General features: G+C 48.3%; 2 protein-coding genes across 14 annotated transcripts in view; one reads left to right on the forward strand and one right to left on the reverse strand.

The window, feature by feature from the left end:
• USP28 (ubiquitin specific peptidase 28) overlaps positions 1-7,187 on the reverse strand; it is a 48,403-nt gene extending 41,216 nt beyond the window's left edge. For 11 of the 13 annotated variants that reach the window (XR_016347861.1, XM_075909767.2, XM_075909776.2 and 8 more), the window contains exon 1: positions 7,033-7,187. Coding sequence is in view for 12 of the 13 variants with exons in the window: in XM_075909767.2 (XP_075765882.2) it covers positions 7,033-7,089 (57 nt within the window). In the remaining variant the exon portion in view is untranslated. The remainder of the gene's footprint in view (positions 1-7,032) is intronic. The other 2 variants (XM_075909777.2, XM_075909770.2) reach the window with 1 other exon arrangement.
• An 8,718-nt stretch (positions 7,188-15,905) lies between these two features.
• Positions 15,906-27,808, forward strand: part of HTR3B (5-hydroxytryptamine receptor 3B) — a 28,865-nt gene continuing 16,962 nt past the window's right edge. The window contains exons 1-3 of the mRNA XM_089773284.1: positions 15,906-15,987; positions 19,179-19,184; positions 27,279-27,439. Coding sequence (XP_089629410.1) covers positions 15,906-15,987; positions 19,179-19,184; positions 27,279-27,439 — 249 coding nt within the window. The remainder of the gene's footprint in view (positions 15,988-19,178; positions 19,185-27,278; positions 27,440-27,808) is intronic.

Consider the following 27,808-nt stretch of genomic DNA (forward strand, 5'->3'; position numbering starts at 1 on the left):
CCAGTGTAGAACCCATAAGAGTTAGAATACACCACAGCAAAGAAGAGAGGAAAGGAACAGCTAAATTATCTAAACAATGTAGGTGCCCTGAACATCCTGTATTGGGCCCAATTTTTATGAATGTATTCTAGGCAAGTCCCTGGCCTTTCAAACTTAAATGAGATATGAAGTAAATCTATTCATGTTCTCTTCATGTTACAGATGTCTATGGACATACATACAGTTTTAATTAAGTCCTTTAAAGGCAAGCAGTACAATCTACATTCACAAAAAGACTTTAGAAGGTGAGTCCTGGTACATGGCACTGAAGTTAACGGTGGGTGTTTTAATAAAAGCAAGAGGTAAAATGAATTACTGGGGAGTTTTAAAGGCAGAAATAGTATCCACAGACTTCACAGATTCTAGGACCAGAAGGGGCCATTGTGATCATCAGTCTCCTGCATGACTTAGGCCAGAGAACTTGCCGAAAATAATTCCTGGATCAGATTTTATAAAAATATCCAATCTTGATTTAAACATTGCCAATGATGGAGACTCGACCACAATCCTTAATAAATAGTTCCAATAGTAAATTAATCAGTTAAAAATTTACACCTTATGTCCAGTCTAAGGCTTTGTTGAATTAAGATACACAACTCCAGCTATGTTAATTGCGTAGCTGGATTTGACAACCTTCAGCATTGTCTCTACAGCAGAAAGTCGACAGGAGCAAATGTTTCCATTAACTTTCCTTACTCCTCATGAATTGAGGCCTACCAGCTCTCAGTGTTTAATTTAGTGGGTCTTTACTAGACCCACTAAATCAAACTCTGGAAGATTGACTGCTGCAGCGTCAATCTTCCCAATAGTGAAGACATTCAATTTGTCTAGTTTCAACTTGGAGCAAATTTGAATGGATTATCCTTGAATGGATTATCTTATCTCTCACGCCATTTCCCCGCTGCCCTCTGCTTCCCCTGTCCGCCGCGGAGACGGTGCTGGGGGGAACTGGCTTTTAAGCCAACTACCCCCAGCACCGGCTCATGCTCCCCCCACTTGTTGCCTCTCTCTGATAGCAATAGCAAGGGGGAGAGGGAGGGACTAGTTGAATTCCTACTTGACTACCCGATAAGCATTTGCGTATTGGGTAGTCGACAAGTCACTTACATCCCTAGAATGAATGAACCATAAAGTTCAAACTCTTCCTCACATTACACATGTCCCTCCACATCAGCGCTGAGGCATATTAGCAGTGATGAGGGAAACTTACATTTTCACTACTTGCTCGGTATACCTACCATAAAATAATTCAGTCTTCTGCACAGTCAGTCAGCAACCTCACACTAAGCTTACTTTCCCCCAGGATAATTTTACTGCTCCCACCTTACAGATCCAATCATAGGTCTTTGTTCATCACAAGCCTGATCCAAAACCCACTGCATAAAAAAATGCCCATTAACACAAGTTGGAAACACTCTTTATCGTTATTACATTCTGGGGAGCAATTCAAGCCAGCGAGGTACTGTCACTTCCACCCGGCAACCCGGAGTGCCTCAGAATGCTTTGCTGCTGTAGCTCCCAACCTGGACTCTTCACGAACAGTGGCAGGCTGCACACTGAGTGTCTGTGTACAGCCATGGCCTTGGTCCAGCAACTCTTACCCAAGCAGTCTGTCAACAAACACCAAGCCACATGCTGCCTTTCAGCAGCCTTGGCTACTACTTGCAAGGTGACCTCAACAAACGCCCAGTCCTGGATTTCTCCCCCAACCCTTCAAAAAAAAAAAAAAAAGTGTTCTGCATTGTCCAGGCCTCTCCTGGTATATTAGGCCTGTTAAAGAGATCAATATACAACAGTTTGCAAACTTAAATGAAGCTACCCAAACAGGGGAGGGATAGCTCAGTGGTTTGAGCATTGGCCTACTAAACCCAGGGCTGTGAGTGCAATCCTTGAGGGGACCATTTAGAGATCTGGGGCAAGTCTGTCAGGGATGGTATTTGGTCCTGCCATGAGGGCAGGGGCCTGGACTCAATGACCTCTCAAGGTTCCTCCCAGCTCTATGAGATAGGTATAGCTCCATATAATTCACAATTCTAGATTAAAGGGGAAAAATAAAACAAGTTTCCTTACTTACAAGGAGATAGGTTCTAAGTAAGTATTAGACACTAAAGTCAGAAATAGTTGCAAGAATCGCAGAATGCTAGAACTGGAAGGGACCTTGAGAGATCAAGTCCAGTCCCCTGCCCTCACGGCAGGATCAAGCCCAACCTAGATGTCTATCCAACCTACTCTTAAATATCTTCAGTGATGGAGATTCCACATCCTCCCTAGGCAATTTATTCCAGTGTTTAACTACCCCGGACAGGTAGGAAGTTTTTTCCCTAATGTCCAACCTAAACATCCCTTGCTGCAATTTAAGCCCGTTGCTTCTTGTCCTATCATCAGAAGCCACAGAGGACAATTTCCTCCCTCCTCCTTGTAACACCCTTTTAGATACTTGAAAACCGCTATCATGTCCCTTCTCTGTCTTCTCTTTTCTAAACTAAACAAGCCCAGTTCTTTCAGTCTTCCCTCATAGGTCATGTTTTTTAGACCAGTGTTTCTCAACCAGTGGTACAAGTACCCTTAGGGGTACCTGAGAGGAGTCTGGGGGGGGGGGGGGGGTAATGTCAACACAACTGACATTTGGAGAAAACTGAATTTTTGTTTTAAGTTTTATAGCGCTTTATTATTTTTGTACTTTTTACACCCAAAAATTTCATCGCCAGCCCAGCTACGATTAAGTTGTTTAAACAAATGTGTTGCAATGGTAGAAAAAAAAATGTTGTGTCTGAAAACTGTAGGTATTGGGGGTACTTTTTTTTTTTTTTTAAAGGGGTACTTTATAAAAAAAGGTTGAGAAACACTGTTCTAGACCTTTAATAATTTTTGTTGTTCTTCTCTGGACCATCTCTAATTTCTCCACAACTTTCTTGAAACATGGTGCCCAGAAGTGGACACAATACTCCAACTGAGGCCTAATCAGCGCAGAGTAAACCGGAAGAATGACTTCTTGTGTCTTGCTCACAACACTCCTGGTAATGCATCCCAGAATCATGTTTGGGTTTTTTTTAACTCATATTTAGCTTGTGGTCCACTATAACCCCTAACTCCCTTTCAGCAGTACTCCTTCCTAGACAATCACTTCCCATTCTGTGTGTGTGAAACTGATTGTTCCTTCCTAAGTGGAATATTTGCATTTGTCCTTATTAAACTTCATCCTATACACTTCGGACCATTTCTCTAGTTTGGCCAGATCATTTTGAATGTTGACCCTATCTTCCAAAGCACTTGCAACCCCTCCCAGCTTCGTGGTATCTGCAAACTTAATAAATGTACTCTATGCCATCATCTAAATTGTTGATGAAAATATTGAACAGAACCAGTCCTAAAACAGACTCCTGAACAACCCCACTTGCTATGCCCTTCCAGCATGATTGAGAACTACTCTCTGAAAACAGTTATCCAGGCAGTTATGCACTCACCTTATAATAGCACCATCTAGGTTGTATTTCCCTAGTTTATTGATAACAAGGTCATGTGAGATTGTGTCAAATTCCTTGCTAAAGTCTAGGGCTATGTATACATTGGCCTGATCTTGTGCAAGAACTCTTTTGCAGAAGAGTTCTTGTGCAAAAACTCTTCCAGAAGAGAGCATCTACACTGGCATGTCCGTTTGCGCAAGAGATGTGCTTTTGCGCAAGAGCATCCATGCCAGTGTAGACGCTCTCTTGCGCAAGAAAGCTCTGATGGCCATTTTAACCATAGGGCTTTCTTGCGCAAGAAATTCATGTTGCCTGTTTACACTGGCCTCTTGCACAAGAACAATTGCGCAAGAGGGCTTATTCCTGAGCAGGAGCATCAGAGTTCTTGCGCAAGAAGCACTGATTTCATACATTAGAACGTCAGTGTACTTGTGTAAGAACTCGCGGCCAGTGTAGACAGGCAGCAAGATCACGCCAATGTAGACACAGCCTAGGTATACCACGTCCACTGCCTTCTCTTATCCAGAAGACTTGTTAGCCTATCAAAGAAAGCTATCAGATTGATGTGACATGATTTATTCTTTACAAATCTATGCTGACTGTTACCTATGACCTTATTATCTTCCAGATGTTTGCAGATGAATTCCTTAATTACTTGCTTCATTATCTTCCCTAGCACAGAAGTTAAACTGACTGGTCTGTAGTTGCCTGGGTTGTTCTTATTTCCCTTTTTATAGATGGGCACTAGACTTGCCCTTTTCCAGTCTTCTGGAATCTCTCCCATGATTTTTCAGAGATGATAGCTAAAGGCTCAGATGCATCCTAGAATACTCAAGACGCTGATAGAGGAGGTATTTCATCAGGCCCTGGTAACTTGAAGACATTTAACTTTTCTAAGTAATTTTTAACTTGTTCTTTTTTCATTTTAACTTCTAAACCTACCCCATTTCCACTAGCATTCACTATGTTAGGCATCCTGTCACCATCCAGCTTCCTGGTGAAAACTGACACAAAAGTCATCAAGCACCTTTGCCATTTCAAAGGTTCCTGTTATTGTTTCTCCCTCTATACTGAGGGTACGTCTAGACTACATGCCTCTGTCGCCAGAGGCATGTAGATTAGGCTACCAGGCATAGGAAAATGAAGCGGCGATTTAAATAATCGCCGCTTCGTTTAAATTTACATGGCTGCCGCGCTGAGCCGATCAGCTGTTTGTCGGCTCAGCGCGGTAGTCTGGACGCGCGGGTGTCGACATCAAAGGTATGACACATGCCTTTGATGTTGACACCCATGCGTCCAGACTACCGCGCTGAGCTGACAAACAGCTGATCGACTCAGCGCGGCAGCCATGTAAATTTAAACGAAGCGGCGATTATTTAAATCGCCGCTTCATTTTCCTATGCCTGGTAGCCTAATCTACATGCCTCTGGCGACAGAGGCATGTAGTCTAGACGTACCCTGAGCAATGGGCCTACCCTGTCCTTTGACTTCCTCTTGCTTCTAATATATATGTAGAATATCTTCTTGTTACCCTTTATGTCTCTAGCTAGAACAAAATGCTTACTACTACTAAGCTTAACAAATTATACTTGGTTCAAGTTGAAGACCCTTACCATATGCTTCCAGCAACACTGCTGAGCAAATTAGCAGACCAACATCTGCTCCCAACATCCAAGGACTGTTTCTTTTGTGGTTTGGGTAGAAAGGAGAGAGATGGATAGGAAAAGATAAACTGGAGTGGTTTTGCCCCTCATCTTTACAGTTCAACCAACCTTTGAAAAGCATTTTCCTGAGGATTACTCCCTGAATACACTGTGAGTTTGCAATCAAGAAACCTGGTGATGAAAGATGTTCCCTAATGTTGTTTGCTAAGAGGCAAATCTGTCTGTTCATGTCCCTCTTTCTTGACAAAGAAGGGCCATTTGATAAATGACACCAGCTTTGTCCTCTGTCTCTGAGAAACAGGTTTACCCACTCCCCAAACTTTATGGTAAACACACATAGGTCATGAATTTAGCGTATATTTATAACTTTACTTATATTGTTGCCACATACATTTCACCAGGACATTACTGACCAACGAATTAACTAGCTCTCTAATGACACATTAAAAAGGTATATGGTGTACAAAAATTATTACAATTGTCCGTGGAGCGTGAATACAGGGGTGCTTTTCTGGCACAGTCACTCCCAAGCAAAAACAACGAGGTGCAACAGGACTCCTGTTTTTGTAGATACAGATTAACCCGGCTACCCCTCTGAGACATGGCTCTACGGCTACCCTTCTGAAACTTCCAAGCAAGATCTTCAGCAGACACTTGAAGCTCCATAGTCAAGGTGTTATGAAAGCGGTTTCCATTCTCTCTCAGATGCACAGGCATGGGGAAGAAAATGAAGACATCACAAAAGACTTCAGTTTGATCAGAATCAAGGAACATTCACACTTAGGTTTCAGGCACTGCCATCAAAAAGCTGAAGACAACTTTATTAATATCTCTGATCTGACAAGTCTTAAAATTCTTCCCATTTGATACTAGCTAGCTAACATCAACTGTTTTAAAATTACATGAAGTGTTAAGCCTCAAATACATGGATGTTACTGCAGCACAGTGATGGAAGAACATGACTAATGTTAGCATCCATATATAGCAAATCATCCCTTTATCATAGGAAACATCATTCCTCAAAGATGCTGCAAGTCTGCCAAAGAGATCTCTTCCCCTTCAAAAAATAAATTCATTACATCATGAAAAGCTGATAAAGTAAATGCCACAACATGGTTAACTTTGTAATAATACCTGTAAGCACGTAAGGCAAAGAAGTTTAACATGCACTAAATGGGTATACATTGCGCAAGTCCCAAATATTATATTATGAACCCTTTACTTTATTAATTTAAAAGTTGAGAAAGTATACAGCACAGGCTCAAGTTTTCTGGGATGACTGATTTTGAGCTGGCAGGGAACACTTTTTTCAGCTTAAATTCTGGAAAATAAGTTGAGAAAGTATTGAGCACAGGCTCAACTTTTCTGGGATGGCTCATTCTGAGCTGGCAGGGGTCACCTTTTTAGCTTAAATTCTGGAAAATAAGTACACTAAGGAACTACTGGGGCTTGTTAATATTTTGAGTGTGGAACAGATGTTGCCCAGGGACTAGCCTCCACCCCCCGCTTGCTTTAGGCCAGGGGCATGTCGATTTCAACACTCCCCTGAAAACCACCCTGGGGGATCCCTACCCAAGGGGCATGGAGCATCCCCCCCCCGAAAGTGGCCACTGCCCCCCTAGGGAGGGCAACTAACCCAAGGGGGGGGCTGGCCAGGATCTGCCCCCAGGGACTCAGGGGGCAACGCTGCGTGTAACTGGTTGACCATGGGGGGGGAAGTGGGGGCGGGGTTCCCAGGGTCTCCCGCCGCCAGGTCTCTGCGGCAACCGGTGGCTGCTGGGAGGGGGGGGGGCAGAGCCGCAGGCCGGGCCTGCCCCGGGAGCTGGGGCTCGGGGGGGGGGGGGGGCGGCCCCGCGGGCTCTCACCGGTCCCTGGCTCTCGGCGCCGCCCTCCGCCGCCCCGGCCTGGAGCTCCGCCGTCATCCCGGGCCCCGCGCGGCCGCCCCCACCGGCCGCGGGAAAACGCCGCGCGCGCCCGGCCCCGGCCGCGCGCTCCCCGCTCCCCCGAGGCTGGGCACGCGGCGCGCCCCCGCCAGTAACTGCCATCGGGTAGCCCCGCCCACGGATAGGCGCAGGCCCCTCCCCCCCCACACACAGCCCCTCTCCCCCCCACAGCCTCTCACCCCCCCAGCCTCCCCCCCCCCCACAGCCCCTCACCCCCCCAGACTGCCCCCCCACACACAGCCCCTCACCCCCCCACACACACACAGCCCCTCACCCCCCACAGCCTCTCCCCCCCCACACACTGCCCCCCCCCCCCACAGCCCCTCACCCCCCCAGACTGCCCCCCCACACACAGCCCCTCACCCCCCCACACACCCCCCCACAGCCCCTCACCCCCCCACAGACTGCCCCCCACACACAGCCCCTCACCCCCCCACCTCTCCCCCCCCCACACACAGCCCCTCACCCCCCCACAGCCTCTCACCCCCCCCCCCCCACACAGCCCCTCACCCCCCCACAGCCTCTCACCCCCCAGAGACTGCCCCCCCACAGCCCCTCACCCCCCACAGCCTCTCCCCCCCACACACAGCCCCCCCCCAGCCTCTCACCCCCCCACAGACTGCCCCCCACCCACAGCCCCTCCCCCACACAGATCGCCCCTCCCCCCACTCACACTGGGGCAGCCCTTCGCCCCCCCACTCACATGCTGCCTTCTCCCCCCCTTGAGCCATCCTGGCCTGGCTCCAGCCACACAGCCTGGTCCCAGCACACGCAGGATCTAGCCCCAGGTGAGGGGCTGCTCACTCCAAGCCTCCCGCAGCCTGGCACTGCGTTGGCACCGCTCCCTCCTCCCCCAGACTGCTCGGGTACCAGCACGTCACCATGCCAGCGCCTCACAGCAGTATAGGAACCTAGCACCACACCAGGCCCCGCTCACTTACTCCAGGCAGCTCCTGACAACGCTCAAATTGGCTATAATCAATGTGAAAAGCAAACAAGCGCCCATAGCACAGTACAGCTATCTAAGGTAATTACCTGGCCGCTGTTCCCACAATGTCTGGGCAGTTCACTGTCCTCATCTGGCACATTAGGGATTTCAGCCAGGCCGCTCTGTTCCTATGCTACTGCTGTAACTCATGGCCCATATTCCCTCTTTCCTTAGGCAGTATTCCCCTCCACAGCAACACTCATAAAAACATGCAGCCGGCCACGTGCTCTCAAAGTCAGCACGTGCTGTCTAGTTAATACCTGGAAACATCCTCGCTCTTTGAGTTGATTAATTATCATACTGACTAGCCAAGCTCCAAGCTCCAGTTCTTTATATATTTTTGAAAAATGTAAACTTAAGAGCTCATTGCTAAGATTGTAAGGTCTGTGGGATGGGTGGTCTTTTTGGTCTGTGCTTGCACAGCCTGTAGTATAGTAACAGAGATGTAGCTGTGTTCGCCTGGTCTTGCTAAAACAAAAGACAGGACAATGCAGCACTTTAAAGACTAACAAGATGGTTTATTAGGTGATGAGCTTTCGTGGGCCAGATCCACTTCCTCAGGTCAAATTGTGGAAGAAAATTGGCATATACCATGGTGTGTGTGTGTGTGTATATATATATATAATGGTCATGCCAATTTTCTGGCATGAGGAAGTGGGTCTGGCCCACGAAAGCCTGTAGCATACTGGGTCTTGGCCCATTCACTGGGGCTTCCAGGCACTACCTCGACATAAAGACTAATAGGATGAGAGAATCAGCCCTGGAAACATGAGCTCTGCTGGTTGATGTTTTAGACTTGAAACTACAACTATTGAGTTGCTGGGCTTTTGTCCTCTCATGTTCACAAAGTGCAATTCTCAAAACCTTGGTGAAACATGCCTGATTCTGGTGCTGTCACGCCATTCAACAACAAACATATTATGTTCTGTAACAAAATATTTGTAAAAGCATTTAATCTTCCAAAAATATTGTCCTGAAATTGTTTTGAAAATGTGAACGAAGACAATGCTTGTTTGCCTAAAAACATTCCCGTGCCCTGTGGAAACCCAAATATTGTAGTTTGGAGATAGCATGGGAAAGCTAGAAAAAACATCCTGAAAGAAATTGAAATAAAACAGTTATTTTGTTCAGTAGCAGAGGGGTAGCCATGTTAGTCTAAATCTGCAAAAGCGACGAAAAGTCCTGTGGCATCTTAGGCTGTGTCTAGACTACATGCCTCTGTCGTCAGAGGCATGTAGATTAAACACATAGGCAAAGTCAAATGAAGCCGCGATTTAAATGATCGCGGCTTCATTTAAATTTACATGGCTGCCGCGCTGAGCCGACAAACAGCTGATCAGCTGTTTGTCCGCTCAGTGCGCTAGTCTGGACACTCCCCTGCCGACATCAAAGCCCTTTGTCGGCAGCCCCATTATTCCTCGTGGGATGAGGTTTACTGGGGCTGCCGACAAAGGGCTTTGATGTCGACAGGGGAGCGTCCAGACTAGCGCGCTGAGCGGACGAACAGCTGATCAGCTGTTTGTCGGCTCAGCACGGCAGCCATGTAAATTTAAATGAAGCCGCGATCATTTAAATCGTGGCTTCATTTGACTTTGCCAAAACAACAAATCTACATGGCTCCGTCGACGGAGCCATGTAGTTTAGACGTACCCTTATAGACTAACAGATTTATTGGAGCATAAGCTTTCATGGGCAAAAACCCACTTCGTTGGATGCATTTGACGAAGTGGGTCGTTGCCCACGAAAGGTTATGCTCCAATAAATCTGGTAGTCTATAAGGTGCCACAGGACTCCTCGTTGTTTTGTTCACTGGCCCAGCTGATTGCAGTGAAAAACATGCCCACATCAATGGAGGAAAATAAAGGGAAATGGTAAAATTATATCAGTTTTATTGAGACGTTGCACCGAGGAAGTGTATTTTCAATATATACATGGCTAAATCCTCTGCTATGGGTAATGGCACAGGTCACAGGAGGGAATCCCAGACTAGCTTTATTCCATCATTGCATTCCTGATCTTGGGCTGGCTTTGTAAGACACCAAACAACAGGTGTAAAGTGGGGTAGCTAAGGAGGCCATTTGGCTTTTGGACTGGTCAAGTTTCCCCCGCAACCCTTCCTGTGACTACAGATCCTATAGCAGGAGAGATGTGGCAGAGAAGCTGTGCACCAATGAAATACTCCTTCCCTGGGATGGTGGTCAACCTGTAGACAGCCCCCTAACTTTAGGCCCCCTCTCTGTTAACCATGTGGTGCAAAATGTCCTTTCATTAGCTAAAAAGCAGGCCATATTTTTAATTGCCAGTATTCCATGAAACTGCACAGCTCTGGCTGAAGTGTTTTCCCTACTTTGCCTTCTAATGGCTGGAGCTGCATTAGCTATTAGCATCCACCACAGGCTATTTCCTATAGTATGTCTTTCTCTTCATAGAGACATGTATTGCTTGTGCCTTATGAAACTGAACTCCATGTTAGGACGACTGCCTTTCTGTAGGCCTAAAGCCTGTACCCCTGCAGGTAGATGTTCCATGATCTGTTAGCAACTGACTTTCACTAGACAGTCAGTATTAGGAGCACAGCACGGGTGATTCTTCTTGCCTCTCTGTTTAAAGTGCCAAGCCTCTTCGAGCATTCACAAACTGATAATTCTACCTATCATGCGGAGAAAGCCTAGGAAGTTAGGTCAAGTCTACACTGGCACTTTACAGCCCCGTAACTTTCTGGCTCGGGTGTGAAACCCTCTTTCTTTCCAATGCAGCAAGTTACAGCACTGTAAAATACCATTATGAACCAGGCTATAGCAATGGGAACCACGCTCCCACCACTGTTCACTACTCCTCTCACAGAGCTGGTTTACTCAGAGCGCTAGGAGAGCTTTGAGTCATTGTTGATTTTCTGTTACACAAAAAGAAACATGTTTCATGTAGTCGGTTTCCACAGCATGGAATCATCATTCCCACCCTGCCTATCAAATTATATCATGATCTACTGCGTTTTTCTAGGGCGGATCATGACAGTAATGCAAAAAAAAAAGCCAAGTTCGTCACCAGTGCCACAAGATGGCACTCTGACTATGCTGACTTCATAGAACAGTTTAGCTGGAACTTTAGTTTAGGCTTGTTCTAAACTACAGTGTTAGGTCAATATGAGCTGCCTTACATTGACCTAATTATGTCAGCAAACACCCTACAGTGTTGCTCCCACCAATGCAAATGCTCTACTGCACCAACCAAATAACTCCATCTCCACGAGCACCATAGGGCCTAAGTTAATGTAGCTAGGGCAACACAGTGTCCCTATAGACTAGAGATGGGCAACCTAGGCTAGTGAGTAGGCCACGGGAGTGACCCTCCATCTCAAGGAACTGCAAGATTGTTGTAACCCAGATGGTCTCCTGGGCCAGGGTAGTTTTGCTAATTGCGCTTGTGTGCCTAGAATTTGAGAGGGGGGTACTGATTGAACCATAGCAGCGCTTTGATAGGATGCACAGAAAGCACACAGCTCTCGGTGTTGTGTGCAATCAGCACGCTCCTCACTTCACATACCCTTTGGTGTCGCTTTAAATACTGGTAGGAAAAAAACAACACGGACAGAAAGCAGTGGAATCTGGCAACCTGCGTATGGGCAACGATACGATGTATTGTGAGCCACACGGAGAACCCAGATAGGCTGCAGGCGGCCTGGGGGCTGCAGGTTGTCCACCACTGCTGTCAACATTGCGTTACTTACATTTTTGGCTGTCATCACAGAGCTGTGAAATTGTCAAGAAAACTGGCTCTCGGCTTCCCAGCCAGGCTGCTGCTTGGTCTCCACTCCAGCTCTTGGCTCAGGCTGCTGCCTGAAGTCCCTACTTCCTGCAGGGACCCCTCCTGTCTCCGAAGTCTTAGTCGCCTGCCCCCAGCTGGGCTGCCGCACAGGCTTTTGGCTTCTTTTTGGAGCACAGCAGTTGACTGGCCTCCAGGCGTGGATCTCCCTTCTGCAGGACCCAGAGCCAGCCACACTGGGCTTCTTGACTCGCTGCCAGAAACAGGGCAGCCAAGGCGACACCAGGCATGAATCAGCATCGCCCCTTTTGCCTGAGTTCCCACCCCTTCCAGGGGTGCGGAGCCAGCTACTCCATCCTGCCCAGGGCGGGGTGAGGCTGTCAGTTCCCCTGGGGACACCCAGCAGTACCGCATGACAATAAAGGAGCTCAGGCAGGCGTACCAGAAGATAAAAGGCAAATGGTCTATCTGGGTCACAGCCCCACATGCCTGGAGGAGAACAATGTTACAACCATCCACATTGAGTAGGAGGAGAGCCTGCAAGGAACATGCGTGCAAGACACAGGATGAGGTGTTGAGGCTGGTTGGGAAGCAAACAACTTCTGAGGTATCTAGTACAGGTGCGGAAAAAGCATCTGGAGCACAGAATCCCCATGCACCTCACCAAGTTCCATAGCCTCCTCTCCCAGGTGCCCCAGAATGTGTGTGCCGTCGGGGGTGGGGGAACGGGATGTCATGGACAGCCTCTCACTCAACTCCCGGGGATGTATCCTGGAATAGAAGGCTGTGACTGTTATTCCCACTGCTGTGACTGCTATTACAGAGGGATTGTGTCCTCCATCTCTCCCCCCACCACCCCCCACGAGAGCCACAGCCACATCTGGTAGAAGCATACAATAGGGAGAACAAAGGGGCAGGAGGAATGGCAGGGAGGGGGACTCTGGAGTTATGGAGTATCTTAGGAAGTCCAAACTCTTTAGGACAGGAAAAATGACTTTGCATAAGAGTGTTAAAATACACTGATACTGACTGCCAATGCCTCCTCGTTTCTGTGCTCTTTCATAAGCTATATGTAAAGCTGGTTGGAACATTTTTGGGACTCAATGAATTTTTGCTGAAATATGCTGTTTGGTCAAAGTGCAAATGTTTTTGCAAGCACAGGATCATTTCAACTAAGCCTTTGCTGGGACAGTTCCTGAGGTCTAGGGTGCTCTGCCCATTTCTAACCAGAGCAAAAGGGAAATTAAAATCCTGTCCTTTGGCACACTGGCATTTCATGGTTCTGTTTTGATTCCAACTCAGAACAAACACATTCCAAGGCCTCAAAAACTTCTCCTGAACCAAGATTGTCATCTTCTGGCCTGCTCTAATTATGATCTGTGCCGTACAGAGGGTTATCTTGAGCTACATGTCTTGAACACCACGGAACACAAATGTGGCATGGAAATACAAGATGGTCTAGCTTCCAGTTGGGAAGGAAATAGCTCTTCATTCAACCTCTCTGTGCCACTTCCCCTCCTCCCCCACCTTAGTCTTCTGTCCCTGCCTGTCCAGATGTGGCTCTCAGAAAAAAAATCTGGTCCTCCTGATTTTGTACATCTGTCATAATTCCCATCCATTTCAGCACAACTGCCAAGGGAGTGAACAAAAGGAGCTGGCGATTAACTTCAAAGAACTTTGTTGGAGAGGAATAAAGATATTTAGGGCCTATTTTGTGAACTAATTGCATTTGCATATTTATGGGATTTACTGATATAGCAGTAATTAAAAACTATTTAGTAGTCTTAAAAGACACATAACTCAGTTGCTGTTTGCATAATAAACACATTCCTTATTATGTTTATTACGTCTGCATAATAAACTCTTCTGCAGCCTGTTAAAGCAGCCATCCGTTTGGGAGGGGCCACGGCTACTTCGCTGCCTTCCCAGTGACTTGAATACAAAGGGTATTTAAGGAAACATTCCCAGCACAGCTCACCCTGGACACCAGACAAGGATGCACCATGCAGTAGGCAAAGGGGCAGCTGCAAGGTTCTTCTGCAGTGACCCCCCCCAGTTTGTCTACACTGCAATGAAAACCTGTAGTGTGACTGGGTCTGGGCTTGCAGGGTGAAAAACTTGCAGTGTAGATGCCCAGGCTTGGTCAGGAGACCAGGCTGAGACCCTTTGAGAAACATCTGTCACGGATTATCTAGACGGTGCTTGGTGCCGTGAGAGCAAGGACTGAACTTGATGACCTCTTGAGGTCCCTTCCAGTTCTAGCGTTCCATGATTCCAGCCTAAGCCTGAGCATCTACGCTATAATTTTCAGCCCCACAACCCAACTCCTATGAGCCTGTGTTAGCAGACCCATTTTAGTGCAGTGTAAATGTACTCTGTGTAGAGCATCCTAAATTTCCATTGTTGGAGTGCCTAGCCAGTGCTACGGTATCCCCACGAGGCAACACATTCTGTTTCTTTTAGGAAGCTCCCAACCACCACACCCCCACCTCCTCTGCAAACATCTTTTGGTCTCTCTTGTCCCATCCTTCCAAGAACAAGCACGCTTAGCCCCGCCGGGTAGGGGAGGATGCATCTTTCAGCGCCGCAGCCTGTCAGTTCAGGAGCAATGCTGACATGCTTTGGAGAAAGCCCCACCAGCTCTCCAACGCAAACAGGACAGGGTGACCTCGGGGCGCAACCTGGAGGGCAAGAGAAAGAAAATGGGTGGCGTGGGTCAGAGAACAAAATCAAAATGACAGAACTGATCTGGAGTCGTTTGGGCGTAGAAGAGGAAGAACAAGTTATCCTTGCTGCTCGTGTCCATCAGCAGGTGACAGCAAGTGACTGAACACACATTCCCCAGCTTGCCCTACCATCTAGGGAGGTGAAGAATAGGAAAAAAACACAGGACAGCAGCAGGCAGATCCGAGTAAATTCCCAAATCTTCTGCTCCATGGCAATACCCAATTCCACACAGGCTTCCGGCGTCACAGCCTTCCTCTCCTTTCAGCAGTGTCTCATGGCTCCTTTCTATGGAGATCAGTCGAGACAGCTTGGCTGCGTCTAGACTGGCATGATTTTGCACAAATACTTTTAACGGAAAAGTTTTTCCGTTAAAAGTATTTGCTCAAGAGAGCGTCTATAGTGGCATGTGCCTTTGCGCAAAAGATTTGCTTTTGCTCAAAAGCATCCGTGCCAGTGTAGACGCTCTCTTGCGCAAGAAAGCTCCGATGGCCATTGTATCCATCGGGCTTTCTTGCGCAAGAAATTAACGTTCCTATCTACACTGGCCCTCTTGGGCAAGTATTCTTGCGCAAGAGGTCTTATGCCTGAGCAGGAGCATCAAAGTATTTGCGCAAGAAGCACTGATTTTGTACATTACAATGTCAGTGTTCTTGCGCAAATTCTCATGGCCAGGGTAGACAGGTGGCCTCTTTTGTGCAAAATCTTGCCAGTCTAGACGCACCCCCTTTGAGTGCTTAGAAAGAAAAGTGATAGAAATGTAGCCGTGTTAGTCTGGTGTAGCTGAAACAAAATACAGGACTATGTAGCACTTTAAAGACTAACAGGATGGTTTATTAGATGATGAGCTTTCGTGGGCCAGACCCACAGAAGTGGGTCTGGCCCACGAAAGCTCATCATCTAATAAACCATCCTGTTAGTCTTTAAAGTGCTACATAGTCCTGTATTTTGTTTTAGAAAGAAAAGGTCCTTCTAAGGGCCTACTCCGGTCTCCCCCTTCTCAGCATGCAACAATGGGTCCATATAATACCCTCTCCATGTAGGAATCTAGCAGATCCCTTACAAAATCTCCAAGATCACGTCCAGAGTTTCTATTTTCCAAAGCTAAGCAGTCCCTTTTCCTCAAGTTGTCTGCCACAGGCAAAGTCTTTCCCCCTTCTTACCCCAGCCAGAGGAATACAGAGAAAACGGCACAGGAGAATTCTGTGGTGAGTGGCCAGTCCTCCCTCAAACAATCCAAGGTCCGTGGAGAAGTGGACTGCTCTCTTGTTCGAGAAAGTGGATTTAAAGAACGAGTCCACGAGAAGAACGTTCATAAAACATGTGCATCGAACTAATGCCCAACGAAGACATCAGCCGACTTAGAGAGACGCTACGTGGAGGGAAACAAACTGCAAATGCAGGTGAGTGCTGAGCTAGATGCTTGTATGGTGTTTTCCAGAATGATGGATGGAGTGGGATTTAGCATTCACTGAACTGCCTTGGTATCAACGTCTCTACAAAGCTAAACACATTCTAGCAACAATTGTCTACCCGCTAGGAATAATAATGCTGGGATCACAAGGCTGAGGGTACTTTAGTTAATGAAGGTTTGATGGATTGTAAATCATTAACCATGGCCATTCAGTGGCACGCAGACAGTCAAGAGAACATATTAAAGAAGGGTGGACAAGAGGCTTTCTACGTATCTCTGTGTAGATCTCAGCACAGCCGTAGGACAAATACTTATCTAGTGACACTCCGTGGGAGAGAATGAACAGAGGCAGAACGTAGAATGGTTCTGTTCTCGGATCAAAACGCTTGCAGTTTGATTCAGACCTTGCCACTTTTACCCAGGAAAATCCTCCACTGACATCACTGGGAGAGGTTTCAGTGGATGCTTTGCCTAAATAAGAAAGATAGGATTTGAGCCTATGAGGGTAAGTCAACACTGCAATAAAAACACAGCCCGCCAGGTCTCAGAGCCCAGGCTGTTGACCAAGGCTTGGTGGGCTCGGGCTAAAAATAGTATTGTAGATGTTGACAAGTATCAGAGGGGTAGCCGTGTTAGTCTGGATCTGCATAAACAATGAGGAGTCCTGTGGCACCTTATAGACTAGTGGTCCCCAACACGGTGCCCGCAGGTGCCATGGCGCCCGTGGGGGCATTTGTGTGCGCCCACCAAGTGCTCGGGGCTGGCCTGGCCCCAGGCACGTGGAGCATGCATGGTGCCGGAGCCGGCCCCGGGCGCATGGTGAGCGCCAGCCCCGGGAGTGCCGTGGATTGGCCGCCCGTGCTCTGGGCGCATGGGGGGAGCGCAGGGCCCGGGTGCGCGGTGCTTGGGAGGAGGGGTGTTGGGCGTCGGCCCTGGGCGTGTGGCCCTTGGAGGGGGCCCCGCCCCCGGGGGCCCAAGTGTCCCTGCCCTCTGGCTCCCGGCGGGCGAATGGCCACGCCCCCTGGCGCCCGGCAACCTCAAATGGTTGGGGACCACTGTTATAAACTAACAGATGGATTGGAGCATAAGACAAAGTGGGTCTTTGCCCACAAAAGCTTATGCTCCAATAAATCGGTTAGTCTATAACAGTGTTTTTCAACCTTTTTTTTTATAAAGTACCCCTTTAAAAAAAAAAGTTAGAAGTACTCCCAGTACCTACAGTTTTCAGACGCACACCATTTTTTCTACCATTGCAACACATTTGTTTAAACAACTTAATCGCAGCCAGGTGGGTGATGAAATTTTGGGGTGTAAAAAGTACAAATATAATAAAGCGCTGTAAAACTTAAAACAAAAATTAAGTTTTCTCCAAATTTCAGTTATGTTGACGCACTCCCCAGACTTCTCTCCAGTACCCTTAAGGGTACTCATACCACTGGTTGAGAAACACTGGTCTGTAAGATGCCACGGGACTTCTCGTTATTGTAGATGTTTGCACTCAAGCTGGAGAATGGGCTCAGACTCCCTTTCCCTGTCCCCCGCAGGTTTGAGAGCCCAAACGTCTACACCACCTTTTTATAGCTCAGCAGCCCAAGTCCCTGCAAGCCCAAGTCAGCCGACCCAGACCTGCTACTGCCATGCCACGGGTCTCTTACCGCAGGGTAGATGGACCTTGAGAAGGTTTCTGTGCACAGGAATTTTGCACGCATCCCTTCAAGTGGGTCATCTCAGACGCACTCGCTCTCACCTTTGCCTGGTGACAGTCAGCATGCCAGATGGAGCGAGTGGGAGCTGGACAACGATACCGTTGATGCTCTGAGCCTGTGATTCTTTGGGGATTCTGAAGAGGAGGAGTGGAGAAAGGGGGAGAGGCTGGTGTGTCTGAACAGACAGCAATGGAGCAGACTCTTCAGTCCTGTCGGAGTCGCCACCCTGGTGACTTTTCAGACACTGTCCCTTGGGGAGACCTTTCCCATGTCTACCTTTATGGAGACGCCCTGTCCCCCCTTCGCTCCTGGCTACGGGGCAGCAGGACATGTTACCAAACAAGAGGAAAGGTCACTTGGATTCCTCCGATCTGCCAGACTGATACATTCACAGTCCCCAGAGAACAGGGAGAAAGGGGACATTCTGCCAGGGCACTGGTGGCCTTAGGGGATAAAAACCAGCACTGGATACATCTCCCACTATCCAGAGAAAACGCCACCGCCAGGATAGAAGCTCTACTTCTGCTTGGGTCGACACCGTCCCCAACGACATCGCAGCTGCCTAGATAGCACCCTTTCCTTGTTTTAACCCGCAGCATAACGACCAGCCACGGGCCTAAGCTGCAACGTGAAAGGTGTTTGGATCCAGGGGGCCCATTTCTACCATAAAGCCAGAGACAGAGCAAGTGCATTCATGCCACTTAAGCTCCCCCTTTTATTTGTAGATGCCAGTTTGGAAGGGGCCTGAACAGCCTTTGAAATCATCCTGCTGTCAGGGAGCGTCTCATTCCCTTTCTGAAATGTGCCAAACAAACCCCTACCCAAGCGCTTCCATTAATCACAGTGCAATACATCTTTTAATTAAAGAGAGTCAGGAAAGACAAAAAGCAGACAGGATTTTTCCCCCTGCACTGTTAGCGATTGTTCTTCATTAAACAATAGCGGGTTTCCATTATCCAGGGTAATTCAAGAGTGCAGTAACTATTGTCAAATGCTGAAGACGCTGCCGCACAAGTCTGATTTAAAGCAGCTATTTGGGCCTCAATTATTAATGGAATTAGCATGCTGTAAGTCAGCGACAGGCACAGCCTCAGGTAAGAGCACTAAAGGAAATCATATTAGCATGGTATTTCCTCTCCTGGGGACTAGCCTTGGATTCCATTATTCACTTAGCGCTAGAATGTCAATGAAATTAAAACGCTGCCTATAATCCAATTCCAGATCAGTAGGGGCTGGGGTATTTCAGAGCTAGAGGAGAGCCCAGAAATGTCCAGGTAACCGTTCCATTCACCTCGGCCCCCGTTGGATATTTTAGACAGAATGCCACTCTAGTGAGGAACGGTGCCTGGTAGAGAGACACGGTTACTTTTCACTTTCAAAAGCTTCAGATGGTGGGAGTGCTGGACAAAGCCAGATGTTGCAGATGATGAGATGGCGGCTGTGTTCATGTCCCTCTTTCTTCTTAACCTCTTAGCCTCAGGTAAGTTTATTTGATAAGATATGTGATGTAACCCATGCCTGCAAACACTGCATATGATTTTGTATTATATATATAATGTTACTGTATGTATACCCACACACTATGTACTCTCTTTTTATAACTGACTAGAATTCATACTACAGGGGCCATCTTGTGCTACCCCTGAAGGGACGCATTGAATAGGTGACCCCATGGTGCTGCTCCTCTCTGATGGGTCTAATTTTGTGATATAATTAAGATGAACAGGATCTTTGCAAGCATTCCTCTGACTACGAGTCTAGAAAGTGACAGTGCTTTCAAGGGGTAAGCCATCAAAGTCTCAGAGGTCTACAGCGCACTAGGACGTGCGTGGTACCGATGCACAGAAGCCTCATACTGCAGACGCACATAGCCGCGACTATCTCCAGCACGTAACAGAGAAAAGAAAGGGTTAAAAAAGGAGTGAGTTAGTGGCTTATTTTCTATGTAACGACTGACTCATCTGGTGAAGTGAGTTTTACCCATGAAAGCTCATAACCTAAATCATTTGTTAGTCTCTGAGGTGCCACAGGACTACTAGTTGTTTGTACAGTTACAGATTAACCCAGCTGCCCCGCTGAGACTTTTTCTATGTAAAGTTCCTCAGCAGTTTTTCAGGCTGGGAGGTTTGCATGGGCCGTGTGTGACGTAGCGGGGGTGCTGTTTGCTCTGTAACCCGGTGTCCCCCTGCATTGTGATGTGTGATTCCCATTGATTCATCCACATGTTGTGATGTAGTGTCAGTTCCTTGCTGGTTGCTATGCTGTGGGCTGTGGGCGACCCCTACTGGCCTCTGTCTGTGAGCAGTGCCCAGCAGGTGGGCTGCCTAGGTCACAGAGACAAAGACCCAACCGGTCAGACCGGTTGAGGGCAGCAAGGGAACTAAGGAAAGGAGTGTTGGGGGAAGGGGAGTCTTGGGCTGGAACCATGAAGAAGACAGACTAAGGAGGGGGCTAGGAATCTAAGGGGCCCGGCACCCCATCTCAAGGGGGTCTGAGGCATCCTGGCCCTGACTCCTGTAACCACATCATGTCTGTGCTGTGCTGTATCCTGGAGAGGCAATAAACCTTCACTATTCTATTGGCTGGTGGAGTCTGTTCTTGCTGCTATGGGGGTGCAGGATCGAGGGGAACCCCAACGTGCCACCACACCATGTTACAATTCAGGGGAACAGACCTCTCGTTTTCACTGGCATTCATGTCTCTGAAAAGTCCCCAGGGCTTTTTATTATTTTATCATCAGTCTCCCACCAAATTGAGCCAAACCTATGCTCAAAAGGTTTTTCAGTTCTCCTTGTAAATAAGGTTGGAGTTTAATGTTATTTTAATAAAACTAAAATCTGAATGGGCGGCTTTGCTAAGGTGAGAGATCCCGTTGGGTCCAGAATCCCACCTCTGTGCAAGGCTGCAAATGGGACTCACTTCAGTTTCAGTCTATAACGTTTCCAAACGTGGGGTTGGAATGCAGGCCGGTGGTGTCACCTTCGTGCATTGTCTCAAGGGTGATGAGTGGATGCAGAATCTTAGAATCGTGACTCAATGCCAGCATCCTACAATTGATCATTTTTTGTGCTGTCATTCACTCCATCGAGTAGAACTTTCCCCCTGGAATCTGCAGGGGGATTATGCCTTCTGATGTTGTTGTGCAGATTCCCTTTGAGCTTACAAGTTATACACTGCACAGGTCACATTAGAGAGAGGACCACGAAAAACACATGCCGCTGTGAACACACCAGATAATAACCACCCCTCAGAAAATCTCAAGGTGCTTTACAAATGCCTCACGATGTCAGATAATATAGCTATCGGCATGATATTGACAGGCAGATGGAGAGGTACAAGTATAGCTAGATCCATTTTACAAGGGGGAAACTGAGGCCCAAAAGCGATGAGTGACTTGTCCCAGGTTACACAGTGAAAGCAGGGCAGAGATCAGACTCAAACCCAGGTGTCTCAATGCTCTATGAAGCCAGAAGTTAGCATGTTGCAGGGAGAAGTGCTGGCCTATAGGATAGAGTAGATGCAGCGTAGGCACAGACTGGAAGAGTTCTGCAAGGACGTGACTTTGCTGTCTCTGTGGCAGAAGAGGAGTTGGCTCAGTTTCCTCCCTTCAGCGGCAGAGATCTACAGATAATTCCTTGCATTTGACTGCATGTATCAGACTGTGTCTCTCACCAGTACAAATGGAGATATCCTCCTTCCTGATTTTTATACCAGGGGTCACCTGAAAACCAGAACAATCTGTCTGGACAGGGACAGCGCGTTGGCAGCTGGTGTCGGAGTAGGTCTTGTATTTCAGTAGCGCTTCTGCTCCTGGGGTGTGCAGTGTGTGTGTGTTAGTTGGGGGTTTTGGCAGCATCCAAGTGTTTCCAGCGGCTGATCATCGTGGTTGTGAAATTATGTGACAAGACCTGCGGCATGCACTGTCCTCACTAAATCAGATGAACTTGTGGGAGGATTCACGCAGACAGGAACTGTAATTTCATGGAAATCCCATTCCAGGCAGACAGACTGAACCTACTGCACAGTGGTCCAGAGAGAGCTGATCTAAGGGCAATGAAAAAGGAGTGCATGTGTCATCCCCCAAATTCATATGGAGTGCAAGCACTGAATGCTCCCTGATTCCTGACAAGTTCCGTTTTGCAGAGTGCTGAGGACTTTGGACCAGATTGTAAAAACCAGGGCTGTGTCTACACTGGCAAGTTTTTGCGGAAAATCATCTGATTTTCTGGAAAAACTTTCCAGCTGTCTACACTGGCCGCTTGAATTTCCAGAAAAGCACTGACGATCTAATGTAAAATCATCAGTGCTTTTCCGGAAAAACTATGCTGCTCCCATTTGGGCGAAAGACTTTTTCCTGAAAGGGCCAGTGTAGACAGCATCGTTCTGTTTTCCGCAAAAAAGCCCCGATCGCGAAAATGGCGATTGGGGCTTTTTTGCGGAAAACAGCGTCTAGATTGGCCACGGACGCTTTTCCGCAAAAAGTGCTTTTCCAGAAAAGCATCCTGCCAATCTAGACGTGCTTTTCCAAAAGTGCTTTTAACGGAAAACTTTTCCGTTAAAAGCATTTCCGGGAAATCATGCCAGTGTAGAGGTAGCCCAGGTGTTTAGCCCTCCTGCTAAACCAATTGAAATGAATTGGCGTTGGGCATATAAGTGCCTTTATCAATCTGCCTCTTTGGCCAGGGAATCCATGAGACTTAGGCATGTGATTTCCTTGTGCCCCTTACAGGAATGATCCTGATCTGTAGGAGAGGGCTCAGCTGCCTCCCTGCTCCATCAGAATCTTTGCTTCTTCCCTCCAGCATGCGGCGTCACATTGGAATTAGCCTCCCCTTGAACGTTGTGTGCAACTCCAAGCAATGCCACATTCACTGCAATGCAAGTTAGGAGCCTCAATATCTTCTGATCTGGGTCACAGAGCCTGAGACAGACACAGACCAGAGTGGTTAACGACAGTATCCAGAAGTGGAAGACGGAATAGAAAAGAGGCTAATTTCCAGTCTGTTTCCATTCACAAGCATCTCCCCACCCTCAATGGTCCAAAATGTTCCTAATGGTGATAAATAGCATAGATTATTGCATTATACTCCTATGCCGTGAGAAGTCCCAGAGAAAACCCTGGCTGAGCTGCTCTTGGTGGATTCTTTCTGTGTCCGTTGAGACAGTGCTGATTTGGGATTGGTCTAATGCTCATGTGAATGTCACATTAGCTCTCAGAGGAATAATGTCGTGTTAATTAATGGTCACTTACATTCTTAATCTCTCTCTGCTGTAATTAATCCTGCTCTGGCCAATTTGCTTTCAGAACCAAAACGCAATTATTTTGCAATTTATATATCTCAGAAAGCAGCCTGACCTTCTGAGTGGTTAGAACAGTGGTCCCCAAACTTTTGGAGCTGCCGGGCACCCAGGGGCGGGGCCAATCGCGTGCCCGGGGGCAGGGCTGTGCATGTGCTATGTGCTCAGGGGCGATGACCCCATACACCGTGCATCTGGGGGTGGGGCCACCAATTTGCTGCACGCCTGGGGCCAGCACCCCCCATGTGCCATGTGTCCAGGCGCAGGGCCGCACATTCACCCTGCGCCCAGGGCCGCACATTCGCCATGCGCCCCGGGCTGACGCCCCCCATAGCCACGGGGCCGCACATTTGCCACGCACCCGTGGCCGGTGGCCCCCATAGCCGCGCGTCCAGGAGCGGGGCCACCCATGCATGCGGGGCTGGTGCTGTGTGCCCAGGACTGGCACCGTGCATTCGCCATGTGCCCGGAGCGGGGCTGGCCCTGAGCACTTGGTGGGCACACATAAATGCCCCAGCGGGCGCCATGGCACCCACGGGCACCGCGTTGGGGACCACTGGGTTAGAAAGATTAACCAGGGGGTGTGAATCCTGGAGTTGCATTCCCTGCTTTGAAATGGATAAAAGATCATATTTACCCCCGCTTGCTGTGAAATTAGACTGTGGAACTCACTGCCTCATGATGCCTTAAAAGCAAAGAAGGGGGCAAGATTCAAAGAGAAATTGGACTATTCTGTGGATAACAAGAATGCCAAGTCAGAATTGCTTATACTAGGCTAACAAAAAAGAGTGTTGATTGGGAGAATAAAGCCCAACACATGAGGTTTTTATCTAATACATAATTATTAGGGATAAGGATGGGACTTTTATGGGGGTACAGATGATTTTACATCTATCAAACCCATTCCTTCCTTGGAAGCATCTGGTGCTGGCCATTGTTGGAATCTGGATGCTGGATTCGATGGACAAGTCTACGCTGGTCTTGCACTCTATGCTCCCTCCTCCAGGCAGGGTGGCTGATGACAGTGACTCCAGCTGGAAGAACTCAGCCCCTGGGGTTATCTTATTCTCCAGGCTCACATATGAAGCAATAGCAGCTCCTGCAGCAGAGGCTCCGTCTCATGCCACTGTCCAATAGCAAACACTTAGAAGGGCACTGCAGAGAGCTGTGTCCAGCTGGACAGGAGCGAAGGCAAGGAAAGGGAGAATGCTCAAGAAGAACGCCATTGAAATGGGCTGGATCAGACGCTTACCTGGCTCACCCCTGGCAAAGCCCTGTTGATTGCAGTAGAGCTATGGCAGCTGAGAATCTGGCCCACTATGACCCAGGCCATCTTGGGGAATGTGCTGCTTCCGTCACAGGATCTGCTGGCCTCTCAAGAAAGGATCCCAGTTCACGGCAGGTAACAAATTGGTGCAAATTGATCTCCAGGGTCCGAATGCTGGTGCTGACTTAACCAAAAAGTGGGGTCCCTGCTCAGGCAGCTGTGCTTATTTAGTGAACACAGGGAAGGCTCAGGCAGGAGTTGTCCCCTCGCCCCCAAGCCAATAGTACCTGCACAACTCGGAAAGCGGCGAGGGCCATATTACTCCAAAGAAAACAGCTGCGGGCTGCAAGTAGGGTTGCCAGATGCTCTCCCAAAAAATACCGAACACGCGGGCTAAACATTTTTGTCAATCAAAAAAACAAACCAAACAAGGCGTGTCAAGATTTTGTTGAATAAATTCACACACAAGGCAAAGACTCACACTCGCACACAAAGAGAAGAAATAACTCTGATCCAAGTTATAATATCGACGGGGCGTAGATTTTACCAGCTGGCGAGCTGTGACGGGGCGGCCCCCGTGCTGCACGGGGAGCATGGCATTCTGACAGCGGTCTGCGCCGTACAAGCAGCCGCCCAGCTGAGCGGCGTGCAGGGGGGCCAAGTCCTGGGACTGGAGCCAGAAGCGGGGGCGGGGCCGCACGCGGACGTAGGGCGGGGCCAGAACGTGCATACGTCCCTGATGTCAGGGGGAGAGGTGCCGGCACAAGAGAGCGCCGCATTCAAAAGGGGAGTCGAGGAGAGCGGAAGAGAGGAGGGAGGTGGAGAAGAGCGAAAGTTGTTTCCGAAAGTCGTCATGGGCCACACAGTGAGCCCCTTCAGGCCGCATGCGGCCTGCAGGCTGTATGTTGTGCAGGCCTGTAATAGACAGATCCCCTAGCTGAGCTGGCAGGAAGCGTGAAGGGGTCTCAGCTGGGATCTTAGGCACTGCTCTGATTCAAATGAAAACGGTGCCGAGGGGGAGGCCTTCCCGGGGCACTGAACAGGCGAGGCTGCTGCGGGAGAATGAAACGCTCGTTTGGCTCGCAGCGCTGATGAGATCGAAGGTGACTCCTTCTCGGCCCAGGCCAGGGCACCGACAGTAGAGTCGTTAGCATTTTGTTCTCCATGACATTGATAAATCATAGAAATTGCCGCCTCTGGCGGCTAGCGGCACCACATGCTTCCTAAAGGAATGGGCATGAGCAGGCCTGGCGTGCCGGGAAGAGAGATCTCATTTACAGTTTCCTGTTGGATCTCTCAGACCTTCAGCAGCTCATCAAAACCGCCATCAGAAGCACCGAGTGCTCAGGCGACGGCGCGCATGGGACACTGCAGATTAGATTTCATTCACGTGCCTGGGCAATTTGTTTCAGCCCAATGAGGTTGCGCTCCCCAAGGCCTGCCGGAGCTTGTGAGCAAACTATCGTTTTGCATTTCAGAGGGAGCACTCAGAAATCTGTCACATACAATTGCTGGTCTTCATTTCTCCCTCCCCTCCACCCGTACGGCTCAAGGACCATGGAGCCCTGTTGCAGGACAAGCTGGATTCCCCACCCCCTGTTTTTACTATGCAGACATGGATTTGGCTTTTCGGGTTAGTGCATCTGAGGGGTGTGGGTTAGGAGGGAAGGAGGAAAGATCAGACAGACAATCTCATGAGCTTCCAAATCAGATTGTTTCCTGGGTTCACTAAATTCGAGTTCACAGGAAGCTTCCTTGTCTAAATCTTGAATGAGACCCACTGACCATGGAAGGAAATGTCATTAACAAGAAACCAATCGATTACCCAAAAGTAAAAATGAAAAATGTGAACGTAGTGCCTGTGAACAGTATCAGCCTCATCCCGAGACTGGCTCTCTCCAAGCATCCACAGAGCAGGGAGAGCACAGACAGATCCAGACGCTCTCTGCCCCATGTGCTCCAGAGTGGAGCAAAAGGGACTTGCACGGGAGAGATCCGTTTGTCGGGTGCCTCTCTCTGCCCGTCACTGCACTGTTTGAACGGGGTACTTTTTGTACACTGAGAACTTCAAGCCACCCATTCCTTTCAGAAAGGCCGCCAAACAATCCTCAGGAGCCAAGGACTTTTGGCAACTACCAGCCCGATGCTAGATGCAAACCAAAGGCCTATATGTAAAGTGCTTTGTTATCCCTGTATCAGGTTCAGAGTAACTGCACCTGTATTGCCCCTCTCGGTGGTCCCTGGAGGGCACCCATTCAAAGGTTTCTGGCTCTCAGTTGTCATCTTTATTGGGCAAAGACACATCTCGCACTTCCTCCAAACTGGGGTCTTAAGGCATCACATCTTTCTGCTTCACACTCGGCTATTCCCCAGCAAGTTAGGATGCCTAAGCAGGCCAGCACCTCAGCATCACTTTTTGTCTGAGGGCTACGAACAGTGTAACACGAGAAGTTCAAGCTCAGCATTGGATTTTCCCTGGGGTCACAAATTCATCCATTTTAGAGCCAGAGCCAGAGCCAGAGCCAGAACACAAACTTGGCAGAGCAGCCTATTGCTTTGTACATTTTGGGCCTCAGAGCTTGGTGTTCTAGATCATGTCAGTAGAAGAACATGCCCCCCCCCCCCAAGCTTGGAGGGGCCGGGTTTTTGCATAATCAGAGCTTGCATTAAACTCTCTTTAGAGATTCCCCAGGAAATCCACTTTCCACGCATCGTCCCATGTTGGTCCGGTATATTTCCAGCATAGTTTTTTTTGACTCCCCAGGCCTCCCTTCTATCACATCTCCCCCTACAAAGGTTACATGCCCTCCCGACCTAAAGTACGACACCAGCAAATTCAACCAGGTTCTTCTACGCATATTGCAGGAAATTCCCATCTCTGCCCCAACTCCATTCGCAGTGATTCAGCCCGTACAAAAATAAACCCAGCCTCAGCAACAACAGCAAGAGCTAACCACTTTTCCTCTTCCGCTGGCCATGTCTAATTACGCAAATTCATTTGTTTTTCAGGAAGCTCAACCAGAGATCCCCAACGGCCCAGAAATGCTACTTTGCACCGTCTGACCAGGCACCTGTTGCTGAATTACAACAAAGGAGTGAGACCTGTCAGGAACTGGTCAAAGGCCACGACCGTTTACCTTGATCTCTTTGTCCATGCAGTGCTGGATGTGGTAAACAGAACCTCAAGCTTATTTACAACTAGCGTCCTGCTGTTCATAATACAGTAGCATCCGCTGGGTGGAGACTGGAGTTGAATGGATGTCAGGGGCTGCACGTGCTGCTTTTCTGCAGAAGGAGCTGTGTGTTTATTGACAAACCACTTTGCTCCTTCCACCTTGCTCCTTTTAAATCAGAGTTCCTGGAATCTCAAAATGCTAGAAAGAAATTTTTAAAAGCAGCATGGTCAATTGAATTCAGGCTGAGAAAACGTAGAAATAATCCTTTGACTCAGTGCAAGGAAGACATATTTTTAGCAATAGATTGTTTTGCTAAAGGTTGGACAGACAGACAAATACAGACTTTTGTAAATCTTCTATTTT

Source organism: Pelodiscus sinensis, chromosome 25 (assembly GCF_052426305.1).
Source record: "Pelodiscus sinensis isolate ZL-2025 chromosome 25, ASM5242630v1, whole genome shotgun sequence".
NCBI lineage: Eukaryota > Metazoa > Chordata > Testudines > Trionychidae > Pelodiscus > Pelodiscus sinensis.